The 24833-nt window shown below is 39.8% G+C and overlaps 1 protein-coding gene and 2 pseudogenes across 1 annotated transcript; 1 reads left to right on the top strand and 2 right to left on the bottom strand.

Annotated features, from left to right (window-relative positions):
* Nucleotides 1-3554: 3554 nt before the first annotated feature.
* On the bottom strand, nt 3555-4510 carry LOC146389630 (uncharacterized; annotated as a pseudogene).
* Nucleotides 4511-9681: 5171 nt separating this feature from the next.
* LOC146389629 (nuclear factor 7, brain-like) lies at nt 9682-19331 on the top strand. Its single transcript, XM_084922973.1, has 4 exons — nt 9682-9791; nt 10219-10355; nt 10457-10509; nt 14022-19331. The coding sequence occupies exons 3-4, from the start codon at nt 10474-10476 to the stop codon at nt 15180-15182; spliced, it is 1197 nt and encodes a 398-aa protein (XP_084779099.1). The 5' UTR covers nt 9682-9791; nt 10219-10355; nt 10457-10473; the 3' UTR covers nt 15183-19331.
* Nucleotides 19332-21662: 2331 nt separating this feature from the next.
* Nucleotides 21663-24511, bottom strand: LOC146389628 (uncharacterized; annotated as a pseudogene).
* Nucleotides 24512-24833: the final 322 nt, after the last annotated feature.

Raw genomic sequence — 24833 nt, 5'->3', positions numbered from 1 at the left:
AAAGGCCATCTTGGAGGGATGTGTTTGATGTGTCTTTGAAGAGGCCCTCAAGCAGGGGCGGATCTAGAGAAATTTTCTTAGGGTGGCATGAGGGTGGCAAAAAAATCAAATGGGGTGGCAAATCAAAGCCTTTTTTTCAAACACATATGCAGGTGGTTACATATGGTAAAAATGATTCAAATGCAGTAAGTATACATGTTTTTCATATAAATATAATCTATAACTTAATTATTTTCTGTAGCCCACATAATTAAACACTTTAGTTACATAAAACGTGAGTTTTGATCTTATGTACTGTATAATAAATAAATATGTAGCCCAATAAATATAAAATCCAGAAAGGTACACAACATGGGGCGGTTCATTTACAAATACAAGTCTAACTTAAGTTTCACTGTTTCTTGTTAGAAAAAAAAGTAAAATTGTTACATGCTTAAATCACACGAAATGTCAGAAATCTACACTGACATGAACACAAATTTAAACCTAATTTTTCGTGATTTGTTGGATTAACCCTCCAAAATATAACCGGTCATTTTTGACTCCTTTTGAGTTAACGTTTGTATTTCATCCTCAGATTGTTTCATTTTATTTTTTCCCCTTGCCTTGTTTGGTATCATTTTTTTCAGCTCAACCTCACGTGTCTGAATTTAGTTGTTTTTTCATTGACATACTGCATTAGTATTACTGATCTGAAATCACACAAAAAACTTAAAATCCTAGTAGTAGTAGTTTTTTTTACTGTAAAAAACCCCCCACAGACATGTTGAGTAAAGTATTTTTATAACTTGAAATGCAAATATAAATTGTACATTTTGTAAACATATACATCTATTTATCTAAAAATGCAGCCAATACACCTGCCGTTTTTTTCATTTTCTACAACCATTTAAAAATATTACTAAAACTAAAATGAGAGAACAATCAGGTGTCGCAATAAGATGCCTCACAACTTATGTGTGCCAGTAAAAAAAAATAAAAAAAACTTGTCAGACAGAGGAGAACAGCACAGGGATAACCCTTCAGGCCTGACAACAGGTGGTGTATCACTCCGCTGGTTTTCCACCTGGTGACAACATTCATTTGTGCCCTCACTGACACACAAAACAACGACTACACAACAGACTAACTACACAAGACAACACAACACACTAACTACACTCTCCACGCTAAACGTCACAAATCACCCACATCTAAAAAGTCTCTCTCTCTCACTCTCATCTCGCAGTCGTAACCGTCACCCCCAAAACTTTTGCCTCTTTTAAAACAACCAAATCTCACGTGTTGACTTTTTTTTTTAAAATTGGTGGACATGGTACATTTTTCCACCGATAGGAAAGATGTGGCTTTTTTTCTTTCTTTACTGTTTTTACGCTGTCTTTAGAAAACGCTATAAAAAACACACACAAAAACACTGTGACGACAGTATTTAGAAAAAAGCATGGCTTATATATAATTAGATTTTTATCATAACTCTGGATCTACTGGCCTGTAATTAAAATTTAAAGACCGGTGTATTCTTTGAAGTCCGAACTTTCAACACGGGCTGAAATAGACACTCAGCCTGGCTGCAGCTTGTTGCTATGTCAGCTTAAATCCGGCATGTGATTTGGAGGTGCAGCGTGTCCGTGGACCACAGAGGGTTAATAACACTCACCTTCATTCCATTTCCAGAGTGTAACAACCAACCACCTGTGTGAAATCCGAAATTCCCATGGTGTTGTTCAAAATGTGCTTTGGCACAATCATAAGCATCGCTTGCTACTGAAAACAAGAAAAAAGCCGGCCGAACCATTTCTTAATGGTGGAGGGGGGTAACACTATGCAATATATTCAGTTTTAGCATTTATATTCACTGTTAACTGTAACTACACTTAAAGTGTTAATGCTATCTTATTTTAATAAACAACACTGTCATATGCAAAATTAGGGTGGCAGTTGGGGTGGCAAGAGATCATTTTAGGGTGACACTTGCCACCCCATGCCACCCTTCTAGATCCGCCCCTGCCCTCAAGCAATAACATGGCATCCAGCCTTTGCTACAAAAACAAAAACTACTGTTAGTGTGTATATGCACCTGCCTGCTCTTACAGCCAAAAGGTAAGCACACAGCTTGGCTGAGGATTCATTTCATTAGAGAGCAGAGAAGTTCAAACACATGGAGCAAAGAGAAGATAAACTAAAGGGACTTTAGAGATGGTTATGTAGCCTGTGTCTCAGCGAGCTGCAGGACTCATTTGAAGAAGGCACAAGCTTTGATGAAGAGTGTGACACAGAATGCTCGGTGCAGTCTTCCACATCTGTGAGTGTTTCCAAAACTCTGAAACTCTGAGTGACTGGAAATCGAAGAACGGGCAAGTCTGGTCTCTATCTCATGCCAAGATGCTTGATCTGAGGGTCCACGAGAAATGACTTATCAGGTATTTGTGATGTGCATCCTGTTTTGACATTTTCCTCACTCCTGACACGATGCAACAGATTTTTCAAAGAAAAAGCCTACACAGGATCTGCTCTTCCTTTGTCTTATTCCCTTTGTAACCCATACATGATTTGTTTACCGGTAAACTGAATTGAACATGATGTACTAATGGAAGTTTTTCTGGCCTACAGGTCAGGTTTTTTTTCCCACACTGAGTTGATCTTCTTCACCGGCGAGCCGGTAGGACCATTCTTTTCCCCTCTTTTCACTCACTTAGCCATCTTTGGATTCCGGACATATTTTCCCCATTACATGAAACTGGACCCTAAAGAGGAATTCCTGAAAAACTGAACTGTAAAAGAAACTTTAAAAAGGACCAAAAGGACTCTTAACAAAAGGACTCTTGCACAGATAATCACAACATTAATTTATTAATTACAGTTTTTCTCAAATGCTAAAACACATTTCACAAACGTTTCCACCATGTTCCCCAATGTCTAAACACAACACCCTTTTCTAAAGCTACATAAACACAACCACACCTTCCCACTGCAAAACTCAAACTTTCACACCAAAAGAGCAGCTCGAAGCTGTCAAAAATGTAAACACTATACACATCATTACACACTACAGCAAAACAATTGAAAACGCAATGATCAATTTGTGAGAAGGTTATTTTTTTCATAACTGCCAATGCATATTTTTAGAAACTATACAGTAACGGCTCGTCGTAGATCTCTGCAGAGGATTAGGCATTTAGATTTGTGAGTTTCATATGAAGAGTATAAATCTATAGAAAATCCTGCACATATGCACACTACTGTAACACAACTCAATGCAAAAACAGAATCTATTGCACACAACAGTACTCCTGAAAACCTGATCAGGGTGTGAAGTTTTTTTATTTACGTTAGTCACACCACACACACACCACAATCACTGTGCGGCATCATGTCGCAGAGCTGCATTGGGCCACATCACCTCATCCACATGGCAGGCTATATTGTCTCTTGCCAGGCACCGCGGGAAAAACGCCCTGGAATGGCAAATCCATCCTTGGAAGGCCTCCGCTGGGATGTCAACACAGGCCAGCTCCACTGCCCTTAGGAGGTTCTCTCTTGTGTATGGTTGTCTGTCATAAACCTTCCATCTCCACGATGAGAAGAACTCCTCTATAGGGTTCAGGAAAGGGGAGTAGGGTGGCAGACAGACGTTTAAAAAGTGGTTACTGTTGGTGGTGAACCACTCTCTGATTTGGTTTGTTCTGTGGAAGCGAACATTGTCCCAAATGATCACATAAATGTGATGTGCGGGTCCAGGATGGTGTTGTTGGCGGTCCAGGAGGATGTCTTTTAGCTCTAGGAAGGTGAGGAGACGTTGGGTGTTGTAAGACCCAAGGACAACATGCCGGTGGACAACCCATGGCCGCACAAAGGGTAATATTACCCCCCGCCCCCCGTTGGCCAGGGACCTCAGTGATGGCTCTTTGGCCAATGATGTTACGGCCTCTTTGCCTTCGTTTCTGCTGGTTGAAGCCAGCCTCATCTAGGAAGAGGTACTCAAGAGGTCTGGCCATCGCGTCCAAATGTAATATCCTCTGTGAAAATGTGAAAGTGCACAGGTGTTCAGAACAACAGTCAATCAGGTAGCACAGTATTGTCCAGAAGTAATGTAGGCCACTGAGCAACACAGTATGTCCACTAACTGTACTGTGAACATGGATGTATACGTACTTGCACATACTCGGAACGTAGGTCTTTGTGTCGCGCAGAGTTGCGCTCAAAGGGAACCCTATAGACCTGTTTCATCCGCGTCTTTTGGCGCCGGAGAACTCGGTCTATTATGGCCAAGCTGACATCGTCAATGCTCTCAAAGTTGACATTATCGGCAATGACTTTGTCTCTGATCTCCCGGAGTCTGATGAGGTTGTTCCCACGAACCATATCCACAATGAGGGTTTCTTGTGCCGCTGTAAATATGGCAACCCTCCCACCTCTATGTGGCATTCTTTCAACTCTAAAGAAAGAAACATGTGTTGTCAATTGACATGTGTTACAATACAGTCACAACTGATTTGAAACCAATAGACTACTTTCACAGGTTTGTAAAACTGTATTGTGACAAAGAAAGCAATCGAGTACAATACCAATGTTCTGTGAATTGTGTCTTCATGTGACATGTGTTTATGATATTGGTAAATGATGGCTAGATTTAGTAAATGTGTTTAGACAACTGGTCATTTGGTTTAGAGGATTGGCTTTTGTGTTTTAGCATTTGAGAAAAACTGTAATTGTGGTAAATTTATTTATGTTGTGTTTTGTATTTATTATTTTGTTCCATTTCCCCTTTCCCCCCTTTTATTCGATATATTTTTGTTTTTTCCTAAACAAAAATTTGCAGTCTCTGGTCTCGTCACTCATACCATCTAGGCTCCATAAAGAACTATTTCTTCTGCACTTCAGTCAGTAAACTCACTCATTGCAGTAAAACCCCTTATATAACCTTGTGTTACACCTTGTTATCCCTCTGTGTATTTGAGCCCTGTGTTTTCCTCTGTCTTTTGTCATGTCATATACCCTCTCTGCTGTATGTTTCCCCTTGTGCTCCAGTCTAGTTCTCAGTTCGTTTTCTTGTTGTCTAAGTTGAGTTTCTAGTTCCTACATCTTGATGCATGCTCAATAATCCAGGTAAGTAAATCCCCAAAAGTTGATTCTGTTCATCTGGATGTATGGATGGATCTAGTTCCTACATCTAGTTCTAGTTCCTAGTTTAGTTTGTTGTATTTGACGTAAGAGTTTTAGTCCAGCAACAAAGTAGCCATTTTGAGTTTATTCATTCTTGTACGAGACCTGCATTTGAGTCCTTCATCCTGCCTTCTGCACAGCCAGACCTGACAATAAGATATTAAATATTTGAAAAATTTAGGCTTAACACTTGCAGCTATAGGGTGGCAAGAAGACTACAGAATGAATGTAAAAGGAAAAAAATAAAATTGTGAAGAAAGATGAAAAAAAACACAGACACAACTACACACAAACTAACACAGACATCCCTACCACCTCAACGCACACAAAGCCAGACATATCCTCTCTCAATCCATTTATCTGTTTCTCTCAAATACACACATACATCATACATACAGAGTCTGGCTATTTCTGTTTCAAATGTGTTCATATTTCATATGTTCTGTTGTGTTTATCTTTTGTTGTTGAAGTTTTCAGTGAGTTTGCAGTTTGCATAATAAATGCTCCCATTGACCGACAACAACCCCACTGGGCATGAAGAGGTATCCCAGCCGATGTCTTGATGCATGCTCAATCATCCAATTAAGGAAATTAAGGAAACCCCAAAAAGTTAATTCTGTTCATCTGGACGTAACGTTTTCAGTTTGATGAACAGAATCATCTCTTTGAGATCCAGAGGACAAAGGCCCGCCCTCGCCCACAGCCCCTGCACCAACATTCCCTTCACCTTCACCCAGCTCATCGCCCCCTCTGCTTCTAGGAACATGAGGTCAGGAGGACACTGAGAGTGGTGAATCCTTAGAGAGCTGCCGTCCACGACATCATCCCAGGGGCTGTGGTTAAAGCCTGCACGAACCAACTGACCGGGATCCTCACTAGGCTGTTCAACCTTTCCTTGACTCATGCCACTGTTCCCACCTGTCAGACGCCTTCACCATCATTTCCATCCCCAAAACGACTGGTATGGGCAGCCTCAATGACTACAGACCTGTAGCTCTCACATTTGTAGTCATAAAGTGTTTAAAGCGGATAGTGTCTCAGCACATCAGAGACTCTCTATCACACTCCCTTGATTTGCATACAAATCAAACTGATGCACATGACTATTACCCTTCAGAGAAATTATCAGGAAGAGCTATGTGAGGATGTGTGAGAGAGAGTGAGTGAGTGCCACTGTATGTGTCTTTACACAACTTTGTTTACTAATTAACAGATTTATTGTATAAATATGGAAAGGAATCAAATGTTAGGAAAAAGTGTTTTTTTAAAGTATAATTTCACTGATTGTATTTTACAGTTTTTGTATCTTCTTTGTATCTTGTTCACATAAACAATAAATGCCTGTAAAATTAAAGTTTTGCATAATTAAAATTACAATTTATTTAGAATACAATTTTAATTATATTTAATTTGTTTAAAGAAATTATGTCAAATGTTTTTGTAAAGATTATGAGTAAGAACTGAAAGGGTCAGTTTAGGAACCATTCTTGCTGAATAGTTTAAAAAGCAGGGGGTGTCCAGGGTACACACTCTGCAGAGCAACATCAATAATGAACTGTGGCCATAAGATGGCAGTAAACTGCAGTATGGCAGCAACTTTTGAAAATTGTTAACATGCTTGAAGAAAATGTTAAAGATGTTCAAAATTATAGAGTTGTCATAGCTGTAGTGTTTCATCATGTTTAAGTATCTTGTTTATTGTCACCATCGACTTTGATCTTCAAAGTGTGAGGCTTTGCAGGGACCAATAATAATAATATTCTTATTATTTTTTTTTATAATTTATTAAGTAATTAATACATTAATATTCACTTAAAAATGAAATTATTAAATTGCAATAAAAACATAATTATGTAGGAAATTGACAGTATTTACAAAAGTGCTCTGACATTTTTGGACATGTCTGAGCTTGACATGACCCGGTGAGAAACCCCCTCTGGGCTTCGCCACTCAGTGGAAGTGAAACATGACATAATTCACCTAGATGATTTCAAACTTGTTTTTATTTTTCTTTCATTCAGTCTTTTACTTGTTCCTGAGTAAATCCTTTTGGCTGAGACTGAAGTTAATCTTCATAACTGGACCGTTTTATTTAACTATGATGTCTCACTGCTGTCAGTAAGAAAGACTCTTTCAGCCACCATTATTCTCAATGTTAAATTGTAATATACGTATTGTAACACTTTTTCTAAACTGAAGTGTGTTTTCACTTGGAGCAGACATATCTGGACCAGCATATTCATCCTGATGACTGCTGCAGAAATGATCAGATTTTTGGGGGGTTAATTTTGGTTATTTATTCAACTCTGTTCTAAACACCAGCTGACCATTGAAAGTCTTGGGTTTCTGCTAAAATAGAAATAAAATTCTAACATATGATCTGTCTACAGAACATCTGTCCTCTATGCATTTTACACTTCAGAGTTGTGCTCTTGTCCTTTTGTCGAATAAAAACAAGAACCTTTGTACCTTTGTTACGACATAATTGTAACTAACTACTGAATTTAGTACAATCACATGTTACATTAAAGCAACGCTGAAAAAAGTAATGTACTTTGTGTAATCTGTTATTTTGTGACACCCAACACCAGTGATGGGAATAATGGTGTTGCTAATGGCGTTACTTTTTTCAGTGACTAGTAATCTAACAAATTACTATTTCTATTGTTGCCATGCCATTACTAACAAGTGCAGACGCGTTACTATTTTTCAACACATAGACAGCTGAAGCTGTCTTCAGCATACCGGGAGCTACGCAGGCAGTGCTGCTCATTGGCTGAGGAAGAATAAAGTAGTCAGGGTAAACCAATCACATGACCGATTTAAGATGGCATAGCATCAAGATACTATGGCAATCTCTGTGAGGAAACTGTTGAATGTCACAGGTGCTGCTAAGAAGCCACCAAAGCCAGATTGCAATGTAAATGCTGTCTCCGGGTGGAAAACAGGAGGAGCGATACACCTCCTGATGTCAGGTCTGCAGGTATCAGGCACAAATAATTTTTGTGGGATCTTATTTGATGAAGAACACCCAATTGTTCTGTAAATAGTTTGGAATGGTTCTGAAAAAAAAGCTTTTTTAGGTAAATAGTTGCATATAACTTTGCAAAAGTTTTGTAAACCACAAGTTTTAAACTTGTGCATAGATTTTTTTAAATGTACAATTTATATTTGCATTTGAACCTTTGAAAATGATTCGTTAAACATGGTTGTGGTTAGTACAGTAAGAAATTTTGTCTGAACATAGATGTGTTAATCAGTTGTGTTAATAGAGTATATTAAAATGAATAAATAACTATAAAACTAGATGTGAGGTTGTGCTGAAAAGAATGATACCAAACAACACAAGATAAACAGCTTTTAAACCTGAAATGTAGAGGTCAATGTAGTCAGAAAACGGCCAATTATACCCTGGACCCCAGAGGGTTAAACTTTTTTATAAAGTAATGCAATTGCTACTTTTCCTAGTAATTGTTTACTTTCATAATATTGTAACTTAGTTACTAACTCAGTTACCCCCCTCCCGCCCCACTCACCACCCGTCTCTTTCTTCTGCTCTTAATCAGTACTGTAGTGCAGAACAAAAACGAGTCCAGACAGATGCCTGCACCCACACACACAGATACCCACACACACACACACACACACACACACACACACACACACACACACACACACACACACACACACACACACACACTCACACATAAATATGAGACAGCTTCTAGAGGCAGTTGTCAGGCCTAAGGCCGACTCAGAGAAAAAGCACTCAAATGTAGGATACAGACGGAGGCACTGGTAAACGTTTAGAAACCAAATTTATTTAGAGAAACAAGTGAATGTACAAGACAAGTAAACTGTGAACTGTGGGAATGAACATAAACTATGAATAATGCAAAACTGTGAAGTACATATGCAACCTGAGCTATGAAAGCAATCAGAGAAACTTGGACAGTGAAAATGACACTTCTATGACTTTGTGGCCAAAAAGGGTGTAGACATACTGGATGGCTGGTTCATGGGGATTCCCTGATATGGAAATAAGATAAGTTCAGGTATTGTTCCAGGAAAATGCTGGCTGACTGTGGTTTAGAGTGTTCCTTTGATGCTTACTTGCTGCAGGTGGAGGAGTATGGAGGGGAGAATTGTCCGAGTGAGTGGGGGAGGAATCCAGAACTTCAGAAGCTGAGGCAGGGAGGCAGGCAGGTGCATAGGGCGAGCAAAGCCATGGCTGAGAAAACTGTCTAGAAGTCCTGCCTCTGAATGAAGCTTTTCTGGGGAAGGTTTGCATCTGGAGAGTTACTATAAATGAGTATCACAAGGTACGACAATGCAAGTCACTTAAGCGGTTCACAAATACTATTGTGGCCTACAATAACTTTGGTTAGCTGAGACTCTGGTGAAGAGGAGTGGAGAGTGCTGGTGTTATATGTCAACAGATGAAATGAATAGCCCCTCCCAGAGGTGGAACTGCTGACTCTGTGGAAAACACCGAAACTCACCCGGATCATGATGGCAACAAGACAACAAGCATCAGCGCCATGTTACGCTAACTGTTAGTAGTTCAACGATCCAGTGAAGATCCACCACTCTGGTTAGTAGTGGCTTCATTAAAGCATAAGGAACAGGTAAGTGATCATCAGCTGGTGCATAGAGTAAAAAAAGGTGGGGAAACAAAAATATCTTAGAGAAAAGAAAAAGTTTTAAACTTTGTTCTGTTATTAAAAGGATTCACAGCATCATGATTAAATATTTCTGATTAAATTAGCAAAAAAGAAGATCATCAAGGGTCCTAAAGGCTGAATGACAGCTTGAGATACAAAGAGAGTCCACCTTTGTGTGTTAATGCGTGACAGATCCCAATAGAACAAACTAGTTGTGCCTGTGGCTGCTGTGGAATATACACTACACCACTGAAGGACACTCTGTGTTCTTCGCTTCTTAAAAGTTTACATGTTTTGACCTGTCTTAAGAAGACAAACAGCTACGCTCTGGAATGAAACACACACACGTGGGTGTAGTTGAATGAGTCTCTACCCTGTTGTTGTTCCTCAGTAAAGAGAGATGCACAGACGATCAGACTGAGCTCAGACCAAACTAGCAGCTTCCTCTGAGTGAGTCCAGCTACAGGAGAGAAAAGTGGAAAACTCCAACACTGCTGCTTCAAGCTGCTGACGCTCCACACACTGAATGTGAGTTTGAGTAAAAACACGACTCAAAGGAAGTTTCAGTGAAGGTGGTAGAGGAGGGAGGGGAGCCAGGACTGACTGTACTTCCTGTCTGCTGTTTTCAGCTTCACTCACAGACTCAATGGCTTCCAGATCAGAGGAGGATCTCTGCTGTCAGGTATGTCAGGAGATCTTCAGTATTCCCATTGTTCTTTTATGTAGCTACAGCTTCTATAAAGACTGTCTGAAGGGATAGTGGAAAGAGAGAAGTTAGTACATATATGAGCCACTTGTAAACCTGGCTTTAAAGAACTACTAATATTTTAATATTAGATAAAATTAACTTGAGAAAATGCACATTGCAGTTTTTTAATCAATGCATTTATTAAGGTTTTTAAAAAAAGCTATCCAGACCTGCCTGGCCCTATTTTAAAAGGTATTTTAAAAAGTAAGTGACTCCCTTCGTTAGGCAAAAGTCAACAATCTTCGGTCGATGCGGGTGGCCTTAAATGAGGGGAGAGAGAGTCACAACAAATAGTCTTATTATCTAGGGGAGAATTTTGTCATTCCCGTCAGCTTTTGCCTTGAGCATCCAGCTGGTGCCAGGGGGGCCGCATGAGACGAAGATGGTAGTTGTTTTGGTTAGTGCGAACAAACTGCATCCAATTTTAAAGTAGGTCTAATGTCCGTCACTGGTCACCAGGTCTCATCGTTCAATGTCCTCCATCGAGAGTGTCGCCAGACACACGACACAACCGAGTATCCGGCAGGGAACGTCTCCACAGGACAATTGGGATAATTCTTCTTTGGTTTTTTAGAGAACAAGTCTGGGAGAGTCTCTTAGGGTTAGAGAATAAGCAAGACTATACAAGACATGAGAAGCCAAGCAGGAAAGATAAGGAAGAGGGAGAAAGTGTGACAGCCAAGAGAAGAGAAGTGTTTCGGGACCTGGATAACTTGTCATGATTAATGGAACCTTGAATTCTGCTTACTGCTGGCAACCTTTACTGAGGTTCTTTAGCATGATCTTGAAATACCCGTAAATGGCAGGTTAGCCATGCATGTCACCTATTAATAGAGATAGATTGATAATATTTAAAATATTTAAATTTAAATATTTAAAATTGAAATTAATTAATGGTGGGACTTCTTTGAGCAGTCTTGTTGGAACGGGGTCTAAAATACATATTTATGGTTTGGAAGAAGTAATTACTAGAGAGTTGAAGAAAAAGAATAAATAAATATCAATGTATTTGAAAACAGCTACACAACAGACAGTCGGTGTCATAAGCTACCGCCTCTGTTCAAACATGGTCATTAACAGTGGACATAGATGACTTCTTTCACTAGTCTTTTAAACCATCTGTCTTCTCTGTCCAAAATGATTCCAGCATTCAGCTGTCTGCCATCTATAATCCAGTTTTGAGATCCCTTCCCAGACGCCTTAATGCCATTCACATCCTTGGCCATTTGACCAAAGTATCACATGATAGGGTGGGGCTAGCTTTCACAATGGATTCACCCAAAACCTTGGCTGATTGTGACCTACACCTGTTTTAACACATTGGCTCATGTGATTATGTAGAGAATCAGTAGCGGAGTGTGGGAGTATCCCTTTTGGGGAAAATCACACAGGGCTTAAAATCTGGGACTGCTCACCAATTGCTCTTAGGACTCAAGAAACTTCTTTGATGAGAGATTAAATGCCCTAAATCATCCATTAGTTATGGTGCAATAGGTGTAGGCTCCTGGGGGATTCCCATCATGTACGGAGTATTACTGTCAGAGGGGCCCGGAGGCCAGAAACTTGAAATGAACCTAAGAGCAGTAACCCAGATTGAAGGCGGAAGGAATGTTTTAACAAGGTTTATATAACTAATACAATGGTAACATTTGGCAGCTTGTGCTTTGTGCTGGGAAGAGGGCGAGGGGCGGTAGTTACACTCTCAGTAACACAGGAACAGAGCGGGAGAGAGAGAGAGCCAGGGACAACAACGTCACATTAGAAAGGTATAGTAATCATCCACAACTATTTTCAGTTGCAGATGATAAAGGATTCAGAAAGTTTATTCATGCAGGCCCATATGACAGAGAATGTGCATGTTCTTTTTGTTTTCATATTATAATTTATATTTAATTGTGTTGTGGTTTGCAGTGTTTTGTGTTGTTTCACTTTAAATTTGTTTAAAAGGAAAAAGCTGAAAATTTAAATAGTTAAAAGTTGAAATGTGAATAGTTGGTTTTTGTACTATATGATTTATTTATTACATTTTATGTGGAGTGAATAAATAAAGTGCGCCCCAGGGCAGCTGTGGCTACAATGTAGCTTGCCATCGCCAGTGTGTGAATGTGTGTGTGAATGGGTGAATGACTGAATGTAGTGTGAAGCGCTTTGGGGTCCTTAGGGACTAGAAAAGCGCTATACAAATGCAGGCCATTTAAATAAAAGTATATTTATGGTGGCCCCTACAGACAAAGCACGTACAAAACACAACAGAAGTGCTCCAGGATGCTAGGGCGCAGTGTTGAGCTTTTGTTACTTAGTGGCTACAACAGTCAGCAAGTACCAACGACCAGATTTGGTGTGTGGTAGTAACAGGTAAATGAACATTTTTTAAAATTATTTGAATATATATGAATGCTTGTGTATTAATACACAAACAATACACATATGCTTTCAATTGTGTAATTTAAGTGATCTAGGTAGCTCTGTTTTGGAAGTTCAGTTCACGCTAGAAATGTGTTTTGGAGTTTGTACGTGTTTTGTCTCTAGGGGCCACCGCATATATTTATATATAAACAAACATAAATAAAACGACTTTTTTTACATTAGTAATTCTTTTTTTGCATAATTTAGTATTATTGTTAATAATAAATTAATTAAAACAAAACAACCTGAAGAGCCGGTTCAGAGCCGAAAGAGCCGGCTCTTTTTAGTGAGCCGAGCCGAAAGAGCCAGTTCTCTAAAAACAGACGGTAATCCCATCACTAGCAACATCATCAAGCACGTAACAAAAGGGTCTGCTAGTTGGGGTGCACTGAGGATAAATCCACTTGGTCATCCGTGGCAGTGTCAAATACATCTTCTCCAGGGGATGTGCCAATCCGCATGCTCCGTCCTCTAGATCCACCAGCGACAGAAAGGTCACAAACCCCCTATTGATCTTCTACCTAATCACACAAGCCAAGGGTGAAAAAAGGTGGGGTCACAATCAGCCAAAGTTTTGGGTGAACCCATTGTGAAACCTAGCCCCATTGTATTAGGTGATTTACTGTAGTCAAATGGCCCAGGGTGCGTTCACTATGTGTTTATACACTTGAATACTGAGTACTGAATTATTACTTATGATTATTCTCTGGGTGTCTTCCACAGCATGCCTTTAACCCTGTCTTAACCCTCCCCTCAGACCAATCAGTTGCAGCAGATAAACACCCTTCCCTGAGCCTGGTTCTGCTGGAGGTTTCTTCCTGTTAAAATAGATTTTTAACTTCCCACTTTTGCCAAAGCGCTTGCTCATAAGGAGTCTATGACTGTTGTTTTTTTCTCTGTTGTTTTATTGCAGGGTCTACCTTATAATAAAAGGTAGACCCTGCAATGTGTCTGAACAAAACAATTTAGCAAACAATTAAAAATAATTCTACAAAAAAATTAGCAAAAAATTAAGAACGTACATTACTATGTTCTTACAGGGGAGAGATCAGAAAACTTCAGGGACTCTCTGCAGTCTGCACTCTGAGGAGCTCAAAATCTTCTGTCTGGACCATCAGCAGACTCTGTGTCTCGTTTGCTGTGTTTTAGCACAACACACCAATCACAGATTCACACCCATCAATGAAGCTGCACAACAACACAAGAAGGAACTTCAGGAAACTCTGGAGCCCTTAAAGGAGAAGTTAAAGGTTTGTGAAGAAGCTAAAATGAAGTTTGATCAAACAGCAGAACACATTAAGGTCCAGGCCCGACACACAGAGAGGCAGATTAAGGAGCAGTTTAAGAAGCTTTACCAGTTTCTAGCAGAGGAGGAGGAGGCCAGGCTGGCTGCGCTGAGGGAGGAAGAGGAGCAGAAGAGTGGGATGATGAAGGAGAAGATGGAGGCTCTGAGCAGAGAGATAGCAGCTCTTTCAGACACAGTCAGAGCCACAGAGGAGGAGCTGAGAGCTGAAGACGTCTCATTCCTGCACAACTACAAGGCTGCAGTGGAAAGAGTCCAGCGCTGCCCCCTGCTGGATGATCCACAGCTGCCCTCAGGAGCTCTGATAGACCAGGCCAAACACCTGGGCAACCTGACCTTCAACATCTGGAACAACATGAAGTACATGGTCTCCTACACTCCTGTCATTCTGGACCCAAACACTGCAAATCCAAACCTCATCCTGTCTGAAGATCTGACCAGTGTGAGAGGAGGAGAGAGGCAGCAGCTTCCTGATAATCCAGAGAGGTTTCATTGGTTTTACTCCGTCCTGGGCTCTGAGGGCTTTTATTCAGGGACTCACAGCTGGGATGTTGAGGTTGGAGACAGTGCATATTGGGACCTAGGTGTGTTGACAAAGTCTATGGGGAGGAAGAAACAGTTATGGTCTGAATTATGGAGAATAGAGTTATTTGAAAGCAAATACTCAGCATGGTCACCATCAGCTCCTCTTACTGCTCTCTCAGTAAAGAAGAAGCTCCAGAGGATCAGAGTGAATCTGAACTGGAACAGAGGAAAGCTGTCGTTCTCTGATCCTGATACTAACACACACATACACACCTTCAGAAACACTTTCACTGAGAAAATGTTTCCATATATTCGCACTCGTGAAGAAGTGAAAGTGTTGCCGTTAAAAGTGTCAGTGTCATGGAGCAGATGAGTTAGGGATAATTATATTTCTAATGTCGTTTCCTGTCAGTGAAATGTACATTGGGTCCAGATGTAATAATACTAATTTAAGAATGATTTAAAAAGTGAAAACTCAGCACAGGGTTAAAAATCAGCTTGAGTTGTTACTCAGACAGTGAATACAAACCTCAGATGAAAAAATTATAACTGGTTAATGTAAATGAATGGAACTCCTGCCACATTAAATGATATGAATAAAAATATATAGCAAGGATATGTAGTAGACAATCAGGATTCAATTAAACTTTATATTTATTTTTTTATAATGTGAAAGAAAAAGGTATTTTAATCCAAATATAAATATTCAGTTTATTTCTTTTGTGCTTTTAAAAAAAAAAAGTAATGGAAAACATGTGCCGCCTTTACGTATTTAAAATACAAAATCTGAGTAACTCTATTCTGTTACAGTTACCATTTAAAAAGGTGGTATTTAGAATACAGTTACTTTGTTGAAATAAATGGATTACTCGGCGGTATTTTCCTGTTTCATATTGTGGTGTTACGGTTGCCATGATTACAGGGTGCCGCTCTCTCTCTCTGCGACTGTGTGTTTCCTGGGTGAGAGAGCGCCTTTTTGTTGTTGTTGTGGTGCTAAGCTAATAGGCAGAATGCTACAGGCATAGCTCTAAAGAATGTAGCCTCATGGGCAGTGTAGTCCGTGCTGCAGGCAGAATAGAGTGCCATACATGTTATCTGTCTGTGAGCGAGGGAGGAAGAAAAAGGATAGTCGAAAAGTAAGCTATTAAGACTCGACTGTACAGCGTGTTCGTGTTTTCCTCCGAAACAATAAGTTCGGTTGGAGCAGCCTTTCAACGCCTCTCTCTGTCTCTCACTAGCAAAGTTGACCCAGACAACAAAGTAAAGCTAGTTTTCAGCTACGAGCCCGACATGAACCTGACGCATTAGTCAGAGGTCCCTTTACTACGGTTCGCAGCCGCGGACCTTCAGTAACAGTAATAAATCACAGCAATAGTACATTCACGCAGATGTAGTTGTAAAAAGCATGATAATATACTAAGTAATCCAAAGTATTCAGAATACGTTACTGTCATTGAGTAACGTAACGGAATACGTTACAAAATACATTTTGGGGCATGTAATCTGTAATCTGTAGTGGAATATGTTTTAAAAGTAACCTTCCCAACACTGCATATAAGGATTACAGTATATTTAAAAAGTGTTTTTCTTTTTGTTTAATTTTAAAATATTTTTTCATAAAAATATGTATTTACATAATGTAAAATGAAAGACAATGAAAATATTTTGCTAACAGATCAACTGAAAATGCCATTGCTACAATGGCGGGCGTTACACTAGGCTGCTCTTTGCTGACTTTAGCTCTACTTCTAATAAGATACTCCTGGACAGACTAATAGTAAAACTGCTGGATATCGGACTTCCTTCTACAACGTGCCACTAGGTTATTGACTTTCGCTCAGACCATGTACAGAAAGTTAGAGTGGGACCTCATCTTTCCTCTGCCCTTAGCCTTAAAACCGACTCTCCACAAGGCTGTGTAGTAAGTTCCCTACTGTATACCCTGTACACACATGACTGTGTTTGTTCCTGCCTTACAACTGTGTGTGGTTCTCCAGCTGCACCACGGCACAAAAAAAGACACTTCAGAGGGTCATGGATGTGTCCTGAAAAATCATTGGACAGCCTCTTCAATCAAACAATCTGCACAACACTGGCTGCCTCAAGAGGGCATGCAGCATCCTACGGGACTGTACACACCCAGGACACCGGGTGATTAAGGCTACGTCCACACGTACACGGGTATTTTTGAAAACTGAGATTTTCCATTTTCGTTTTTAAAATAATCCCGCCCACACGTAAACGCAAAAATTAAGGAAAACGCTGCTAGGAACATGCCAAATCAACAGGTAGCGATATATTCCTAACCTGTAGAAATGTTGGCCAATCAGAAGTCTCAAAGCCTGGGTGAGAAGTAGTAAACAAAGATGTGCATAGAAGCAGAACCGAGTCCCGTGTGTGTATATGTAAGCATTTAAACACTACAGAGTACAATTAACAGGAACAGTATTGTGTCTAAGTCCCCCATTGTAGAGATTCATTTCACCAAAACAATAACGTGGCGCACAGTGATGTCAAAAAAGGCGCACACCTTTGACGCTGTGTTTTCTCCGTTTTCCTCGTCCACACGTAAATGCAAAAAACTGAGTTTTCGAAAATGTCCACCCTGGCAGGAGTTTTAAAAAATCTCCGTTTTCAGTGACCGAAAACGCTGTTTACGTGTGGACGAAAGGTGCAAATGCATAGAAAAATGTCCGTTTTCAAAAATACCCGGGTATGTGTGGACGTAGCCTAAGCTGCTGCCATCTGGCAGGAGAGTCAGGCTGGTGAGGTCGCGGACAAACAGATTAAAGGACAACTTTTACAACAGGGCAATAGTCCTAATCAATGCAAACAGCTGACCGCACCAGCTACCTACCTGCACTTTTTGGGGGGCAATAATAACAATAACAATAATAATAATAATATAATACTGATAATGATAACAATGTGCAATAAAAACACACTCATTCCTTTAATTTATTAAGTCATTCATTTGCTTACACATTTCTTGCACCTTAAAAAAATCCACTTCAAGTTAAGTTACTGTGTTGTGTTATCTTGCTTTGTGTTGTGCGCACTGCCAATGATGGACAGTTTCCAATTTTGTTGTAGTATTGTACTAGGTATGACTGTGCAATGGCAATAAAGAGTTGTCTTATCTTCTCTGATTCACTGTTCGGTTGTCCTGCTGTACATAAAAGGAAATACAGGAAAAAAATATAATTGTATGTGAAAAAAATAAATGGTATGAAACATTCCAGGTGTAGACATAAGTTACTTTAGAATAATTTTATCAAAATTGTCTGTTTTTAGATACCAGTAATTAAATTGTTAATTGTGTATGTGTGTAATTTTGCATCTTTTAACATTAAGTCACAACACACATTCATATTACGACACCATAAACCACATGACAAGCAACTGGGGTGGGTAAGGGGGTGAGAGGTGAGCTAAAGCAGCCACAGGCATCCAGCCAAGTGCTATTAATCCAGCGCTGGGACTTACACCCACCGTCTGACTTCGGCGATAAGCGTTTGAAGGCATTTGGAACAGTATAAAGGGTGTCAATTGCAATCAGGGATCAGTTGATCAAATGTTAGTGTGTACATGCACTTGGCTGCTTTCGCAGCAAAACATAAGCACGCAGCTTGGCTGAGGCGTTTTTTCATTAGAGACGAGAGAAGGAAAAACACCTGGAGTAAAGAGAAGGAGACACATAAAGTGACATTTAATGCAAAAGAGACTTTAGAGATGGTCATTTAGCCTGTGTCTCACCAAGTTGCAGGACTCATTTGAAGAAGGTGTGAGCTTTGATCAGGAGTCTGACACAGATTGCTCGGTGCAGTCTTCCACATCTGTGAGTGTCTCTAAAACTCTGAAAGTGGATAGGACTCTGAGAGTATCCTGGTCATCCTAACAGTGAGTGGACATTGAAGAATGGGCTAGTCTGGTCTCTATCTCATGCTCATGCGAGATGCTTGATTGGAGGGCCCATAACATATAACTCATCAGAAACTGATTTGATACAACAGAAGAGGTTCCAGAGGATCAGAGTGAATCTGGACTGGAACAGAGGGAAGCTGTGGTTCTCACTCACAGGATATTTCCATACATTCTCCTTATGGATGACGTGAAAAGATCACCCGTGAAGGTGTCAGTGCAGCAGATCACTTCAGGATAATCACACATCTGTTGAGTTTGTAATCAGGCAGCGGAGGCGACATCTGGGTTCAACACTTTATTTCAGGCTTTACAGCGGCACTCCATCTTGTTACCTCTCTCTACTTTCATTCTTCTCCCCTCTCTCTTACCCAGCCTCATTAGCGGCACCCCTGGTCTGACAGGGTAACAGCATGTACTAATTTGCTTCCTTTATTATAGAACCTTGTAAACACAACATCTCCCCCTTTTCTCAAATAATACTCTCTCCCTTGCAGCACAACATGAAACCTTCGACAGCCTGTTACTTTTGAGGCAATTAGTAACTTCAGAACAGTATTATATATATCCTGATAAAAGAACTGTAATGACAAGTAAACATGCCCCGGATCAACCCTGAATCAAAAGGAACAACCATGTGCCTTCTTCTCAGCTTATCAGAAGTCACAGCTGGAATTAAAGATAGGTAATGAAACTCAAATGCACTTTCCATTCACAGTCATTTCTCACATCTGCATATTTCTTCTTTCTTTTTACCTGTGAACTATTTCATAACAAAGTCTTTTGTCCATCTTGGTGGTTGTCTGTCCCTCTGCAGGGTGGGACGTGTAGCTGTCTGTGCTGAGATGATGTTTTCCGCCTCTGTATCAGCTCTTTGTGTGTGTTTTGAGTTCTCTGGGACGAGTGAGAGACGCGCTGCATTCCATCTTCTCCCATCGCTGAGGATGAAAGAACTCTCACCCGTCTGCTGCTGTACCTCCAGCGGCTTGGTGTATTGTGGCTCTCCTTTTCCCACATGGAATGGCTTTCGTACTCTCACTGAAGCACCCACAGTCACTTTAGTAGGTTTAGCACCTCTCTTTCTGTCTGTATAAAGTGCACTTTTTTTCTGTGTCAATGTCACTTTGGATCTGATGTGGTCATATTGTCCAGCATCCTTTGGTGGTGGCAGGATGTTGAGTTTAGTCCGCATGGCTCTTGCTCTGAGGAGCTGGAAAGGGGACTCACCGGTTGTAGCGTGGGGAGTCGCTCGATAATTTTGAAGCAGTTCTGTAACCACAGTTTTCCATGGTTGCTGAGTAGCTTGTACTGTCTGTATGGAGTCCTTCAGTACTCTATTAAAGCGCTCCACACATCCATTTGCTTGAGGATGATAGACACTTGTCCTGATGTGTTTTATGCCCCTTTCAGCGAGAAACTCAGCAAAGGCAGCTGAGGTGAACTGTGGACCATTATCAGTTGTAATTTCATAAGGGTTTCCTTCACGGGCGAAAACAGAAGTCAGGAATGCAATCACTGTCGCAGTTGAGGCGTTTGGTGTGAATGCGACTTCAGGCCACTTACTGAAATAGTCAACTAGTGTGATGGCAAACCTGCAGTCATAGGTTCCTTGTTCAAACGGACCAACAATGTCGACAGCAACATGTTGAAACGGACCCTCTGGGAATTTGATGGGTTGTAACAGTGCAGGTGAAACAGCTGCTGTCTTGTCACATGATTGGCAGGTTGTGCATGTGGACAATATTTCGTGGACCAGCTCATCCATGTTTGGCCACCAATATAGATCTCTCAGGCGTTGTTTGGTTCGGACCATGCGTTGATGTCCTTCATGCACTGCAAAAAACGATTTTCAAGAACGTAAAAAAACCCTTGTTTATGGACATTTTTTCTTATTTTTTGTCTAAAAAGAAAATATATTCTTAAGAAGCAAGTTTTGCACAAGAAAATAAATCTTATTCTAGGAAAATATGTCTAACTTTTCCTTAAAAGGATATTTCAGCTCATCTTGAGCTTTATTTACCAGTTACAAGGTATGAAAATGGTTTGGTTGAAATTCCAGAATAAAAACAAGATTATTTTTCTCATTTCAAGAGTAAGGCTCCTTAAACAGCTGCTCAGTTTAAGAAATGTATTTACTGACACTAAAGTGTAATATAGTTGCTGTCAAGTTTGACACAACATGCAGTACATGAACAAAAGCTGGAACTAAAAGCACATGATAAACATGAAATACAGACCCATTTGAAAAACAGAAACAGCACAACTCATTCACTTTAGGCCATGTCAAACAGATTAATAGACCAGCATCATAGAAGTATCAGTACACATATCTTCACTATGGCAATGCTACAATCGCATTCAACTGTCAGATTTGATAGAAAAATCAACAACAAAACTGTCCAAAACAATAACCTGATAATACAGTTCATGCATGTAAAGCAGCGTACCTTTTATAAAACATCTGTTGAGCTCGTGTGTAGTCCAATTACATCACACAGGTAATATTTCATGACTGCATATGTCATATCTTTGTGTGTGAAACTGTAATATGGAGTGAAATCTATAAGATTATCAGCAGATATCAGTTCTGTTGCTTGTGCCATGTTTGGAATCTCTATCTTATATGACATGTAATCTCTGTCATAACAAATGGTATTGTGCTGCTGGAATTCAAAACAGTACAATGATGAATTGATCACATAGATATTTTTCACAAGCCCAAATATAGGTAAACCACTAGAACAGGGGTGGCCAACTCCAGGCCTCGTCCTGCAGGTTTTAGATGTGTCCTGGATCCAACACAGCTGATTTAAATGGCTAAATTACCTCCTCAACATTTCTTGAAGTTCTCCAGAGGGCTGGCAATGAACTAATCATTTGATTCAGGTGTGTTGACCCAGGGTGTTATCTAAAGCCTGCAGGACACCGGCTCTCAAGGCCTGGAGTTGGCCACCCCTGCACTAGAACCAACAGCACAAACAATTAATGACCTATCCCTTATGTATTTGTTACCATTTAGATTAAGCCATTTAACACTCACTGCATGGTTTACTTCATCATTTCCAAGGAAGGCCCTCATTTTTTCTTTTAAGTATGGCATGTTGCTTACTTCTGAGGATGGTCCTAATGTGCATTCTTTGGAAAAAATGGGGTGATCAAAACTATCCACATTCTGACAACATTCATACATTTGATTATGCTTTATTAAAGACTTGCAAACATTTTTAAAATTTATTTTTGACGCCCATTGTTTGAAAAAGCAATGTTTCGATTCAAATCTCATGCACATATGACGGACCATTGGTCCCAAACGTTTAATTTGGCTTGGTGTATGAATCAAATAATGTTGTTTTGGTGTGATGTTGTTATCTGGGAAAAAGGCTTTCATGTGCTTCAAGTGCTGTTCAATGAGGATTTTCAACTTGTTAATTGTCTGCAGACTGATGACAGGAGCAAGTAAAATCTGAACTATCTCAATGAGTTCAAGAATGAATGCGTAGTGTTCAGTACCTTTGGCTGCATCAATCAGAAATGGCAAAATTTTCAGAAGAACAATTTGCCCCGAGGACTGCTTCAACTTATTGTCACTGGAGGCTAATGTACTGTAGGTAATAACACTTGGTTTATCTCTAATATCAACTGGAGAGTATGGGAAACCAGTCACTGCAGCATTGAAGAGATCTAAGTCTAGCTCTCCCATAAGAACTAAGTGTTTCAACACACACTTTATTTCTAATGGAGCAATTCCTTCAAAAATTACATGCATCATGTCTTGGGGTGTTTGTTGGATCAAGTTGAATGCTGGAAAATTTATAAGTTTGCTTCTTTTGTTTATTCCATATGTTGTTTTTAAGCTGCTTCTTAGATACTCTGTGCTGGCCTTCTCAATTTCGCTACATTGCCGGACATGTCGTTCAAATGTCCGTTCCTCAAAGTTATCCTCATCAAAATAAATTTGCATGTCCTCAAATGACCATTCACACTGCCTGCATTTACTATGAGCAAACCCAACACCCTCTTAAAACCCACAAAGCTCATGTTGCGCCAAAGTGTCTCCACATAATGAAACTAATGCTCCAAATATTTCACGTTCACCATTTCCAGTTTGAATTTTAACTTCATTATATAGCTTTACTAAGTCCTCATGCAGCCTTTGCAAGATTCCATCTACACCACATTCAGAAAGCGCACTCTTTTTTTGCAATGGCAAGTAGATGAATGGCAGCTAGTTTTGATCGATATTTAGGATTAATGTTTCCCAAAGTATAATAGAACATTACCAACTTATTTTTGGAGGCATGAGACCCAAGTGGGTTACAAATTTCAATTTCATGGGGTGTGCAGAAAATAAACGGTGAGACTTCATGAGTTCTCTGTCTATGATATCATATAAATACTCATTTCTGTAATTCTTCTGCTCATCTATCAATGCCAAAACTCTTGGATGGGACAATAACTGTTCCAAACTTCTGACAAGCGGAACATAATGAAAACATCTGGGCACAGTAGTGAGGAATCTTTTTTTCCCTTTTTTTACTATGACAGCAGTATACCCAACACAAACCTCCTCGGACTCCACAAAATTGAAATTTCTCTTTATCACATCATCCTGCCTGTATGTTGTTGAAACAGAGGCAAATGGATCCTCAATCTGGTCGAAGACTGCCAAAACATCTTTTTCAAGTCCACTTCCATGATGCTGCTGGAAAACCTTTTGTACCTGACTTCTCAGATTATTGACCAACGATGCCTGATACTGTAGTAATGCTGCAACGACATCATACACACCACTCTGAAAAACAGACAGAAAGTACAAACGACATCTCAGTTGTTTGCTATTAAAAGAGATTTATTTTTAGCGAATAGACAACTTATAATGTAAGGACTAGTAACGTACGTAGCTCTGCAACCAAAAAACTGCATAGAATTATTTTTAAAATTCATCTCGGATTTCTTGCAAAACGCAAATTTTTAGATTAATTAAGATTACAATTTTCCTTTTTAAACTGAGACTAAGAGTTAGGTGGCGGAGGAAGGCTTGGGATGGGAGCAACCCTGAAAAGGATAGGCGGAGGCGAATGGATGGATGGCTAGAGACTATGACTGCCTTAGGTAAACTGGAAAGTTGGAGGCACATACAAGTGATGCTCAGTTTTCCATAGTTACTATTAGGATAATCAGAATGAATTAAAGGCTGTTACAGTTTAGGGAAAATTGTTAATAATGGTGAGAAAAAAAACATAAATATAGCCACATGTTAAAATAATCATTCTAAATTTGTATGAGCACAAACCTGTGAAAGACGATGTTTCTCTCTTGCAGTCAATACAAGAGCTGTTGCTTGTCTGGTAAGAACATCATGGTAGGAGTCATCCTTCAGAAAAGAGAAATAAATATAGGAGTGTAATAAACTGGTAAAATGTTTTATCAAAAGAAGTTGTTATTGTTCAGTAGTGATAGACTTACCATAGATTGGGATGATGCTACTCCATCTGCGAACCCGCTTGGACAAGCTGCTGAAATGTTTGGAGTCGAGGTATCATTGTTGGTCTGGGATGGAACAAGGGGCCTTTGCGAGATATGGGCGCCATCATCGAAGCCAGAGTACAATGTCATATTACTGTCAAAAGTACCAAAATGTTCCGGGCACACTCTGTCTGGAGCATGCTGTATTGTGTTTTGCTCAATCACTGCATCTTCTCCTGAGTTTAATCTGGTGTCTACAGCTGCATCCATTGTTGGCTGGTTTTCGACCACTGGATCAGTCCTGTAGGCCCACATGTTACTCAGACTTCTGTTCTCCGCTGATGAGGGTTCCCTCCTAGAACTGCAATTGAGATTAGTTGATTAATTGACTAGTTAAAGACATTAATTACAAGCTACACTGATAATTTCTAAATAATTATATTCTGCATTTGATAATTTACTCTAAAATATGTATGTTTTCAGACTGAGTTTAATAAATTGATACTAATTCAATGCTAATGGATATTTGGCAGCGTAACTGTAGTTTAAAAGCTTTAAAAATCCTCAAAAACCTAAACCTGGAAAGCTAAACTAAAGAACACAGGAAACATGGAAAATGTTGCAAAAACCTTACAAC

The sequence above is a fragment of the Perissodus microlepis genome, chromosome 3, assembly GCF_051167445.1.
Source record: "Perissodus microlepis isolate ML-2025 ecotype Zambia chromosome 3, ASM5116744v1, whole genome shotgun sequence".
Classification (NCBI taxonomy): Eukaryota; Metazoa; Chordata; class Actinopteri; order Cichliformes; family Cichlidae; genus Perissodus; species Perissodus microlepis.
Note: the sequence above shows the minus strand (reverse complement) of the source record. Positions and strands in the feature narration are given on the sequence as shown.

Excerpts from the sequence above, each read along its gene's own strand:
- LOC146389629 (XM_084922973.1), top strand. The coding sequence starts at position 10,474 with ATGGCTTCCAGATCAGAGGAGGATCTCTGCTGTCAG. Across the intron at positions 10,510-14,021 it reads AGGAGGATCTCTGCTGTCAG|GGGAGAGATCAGAAAACTTC; the intron begins GTATGTCAGGAG and ends ATGTTCTTACAG.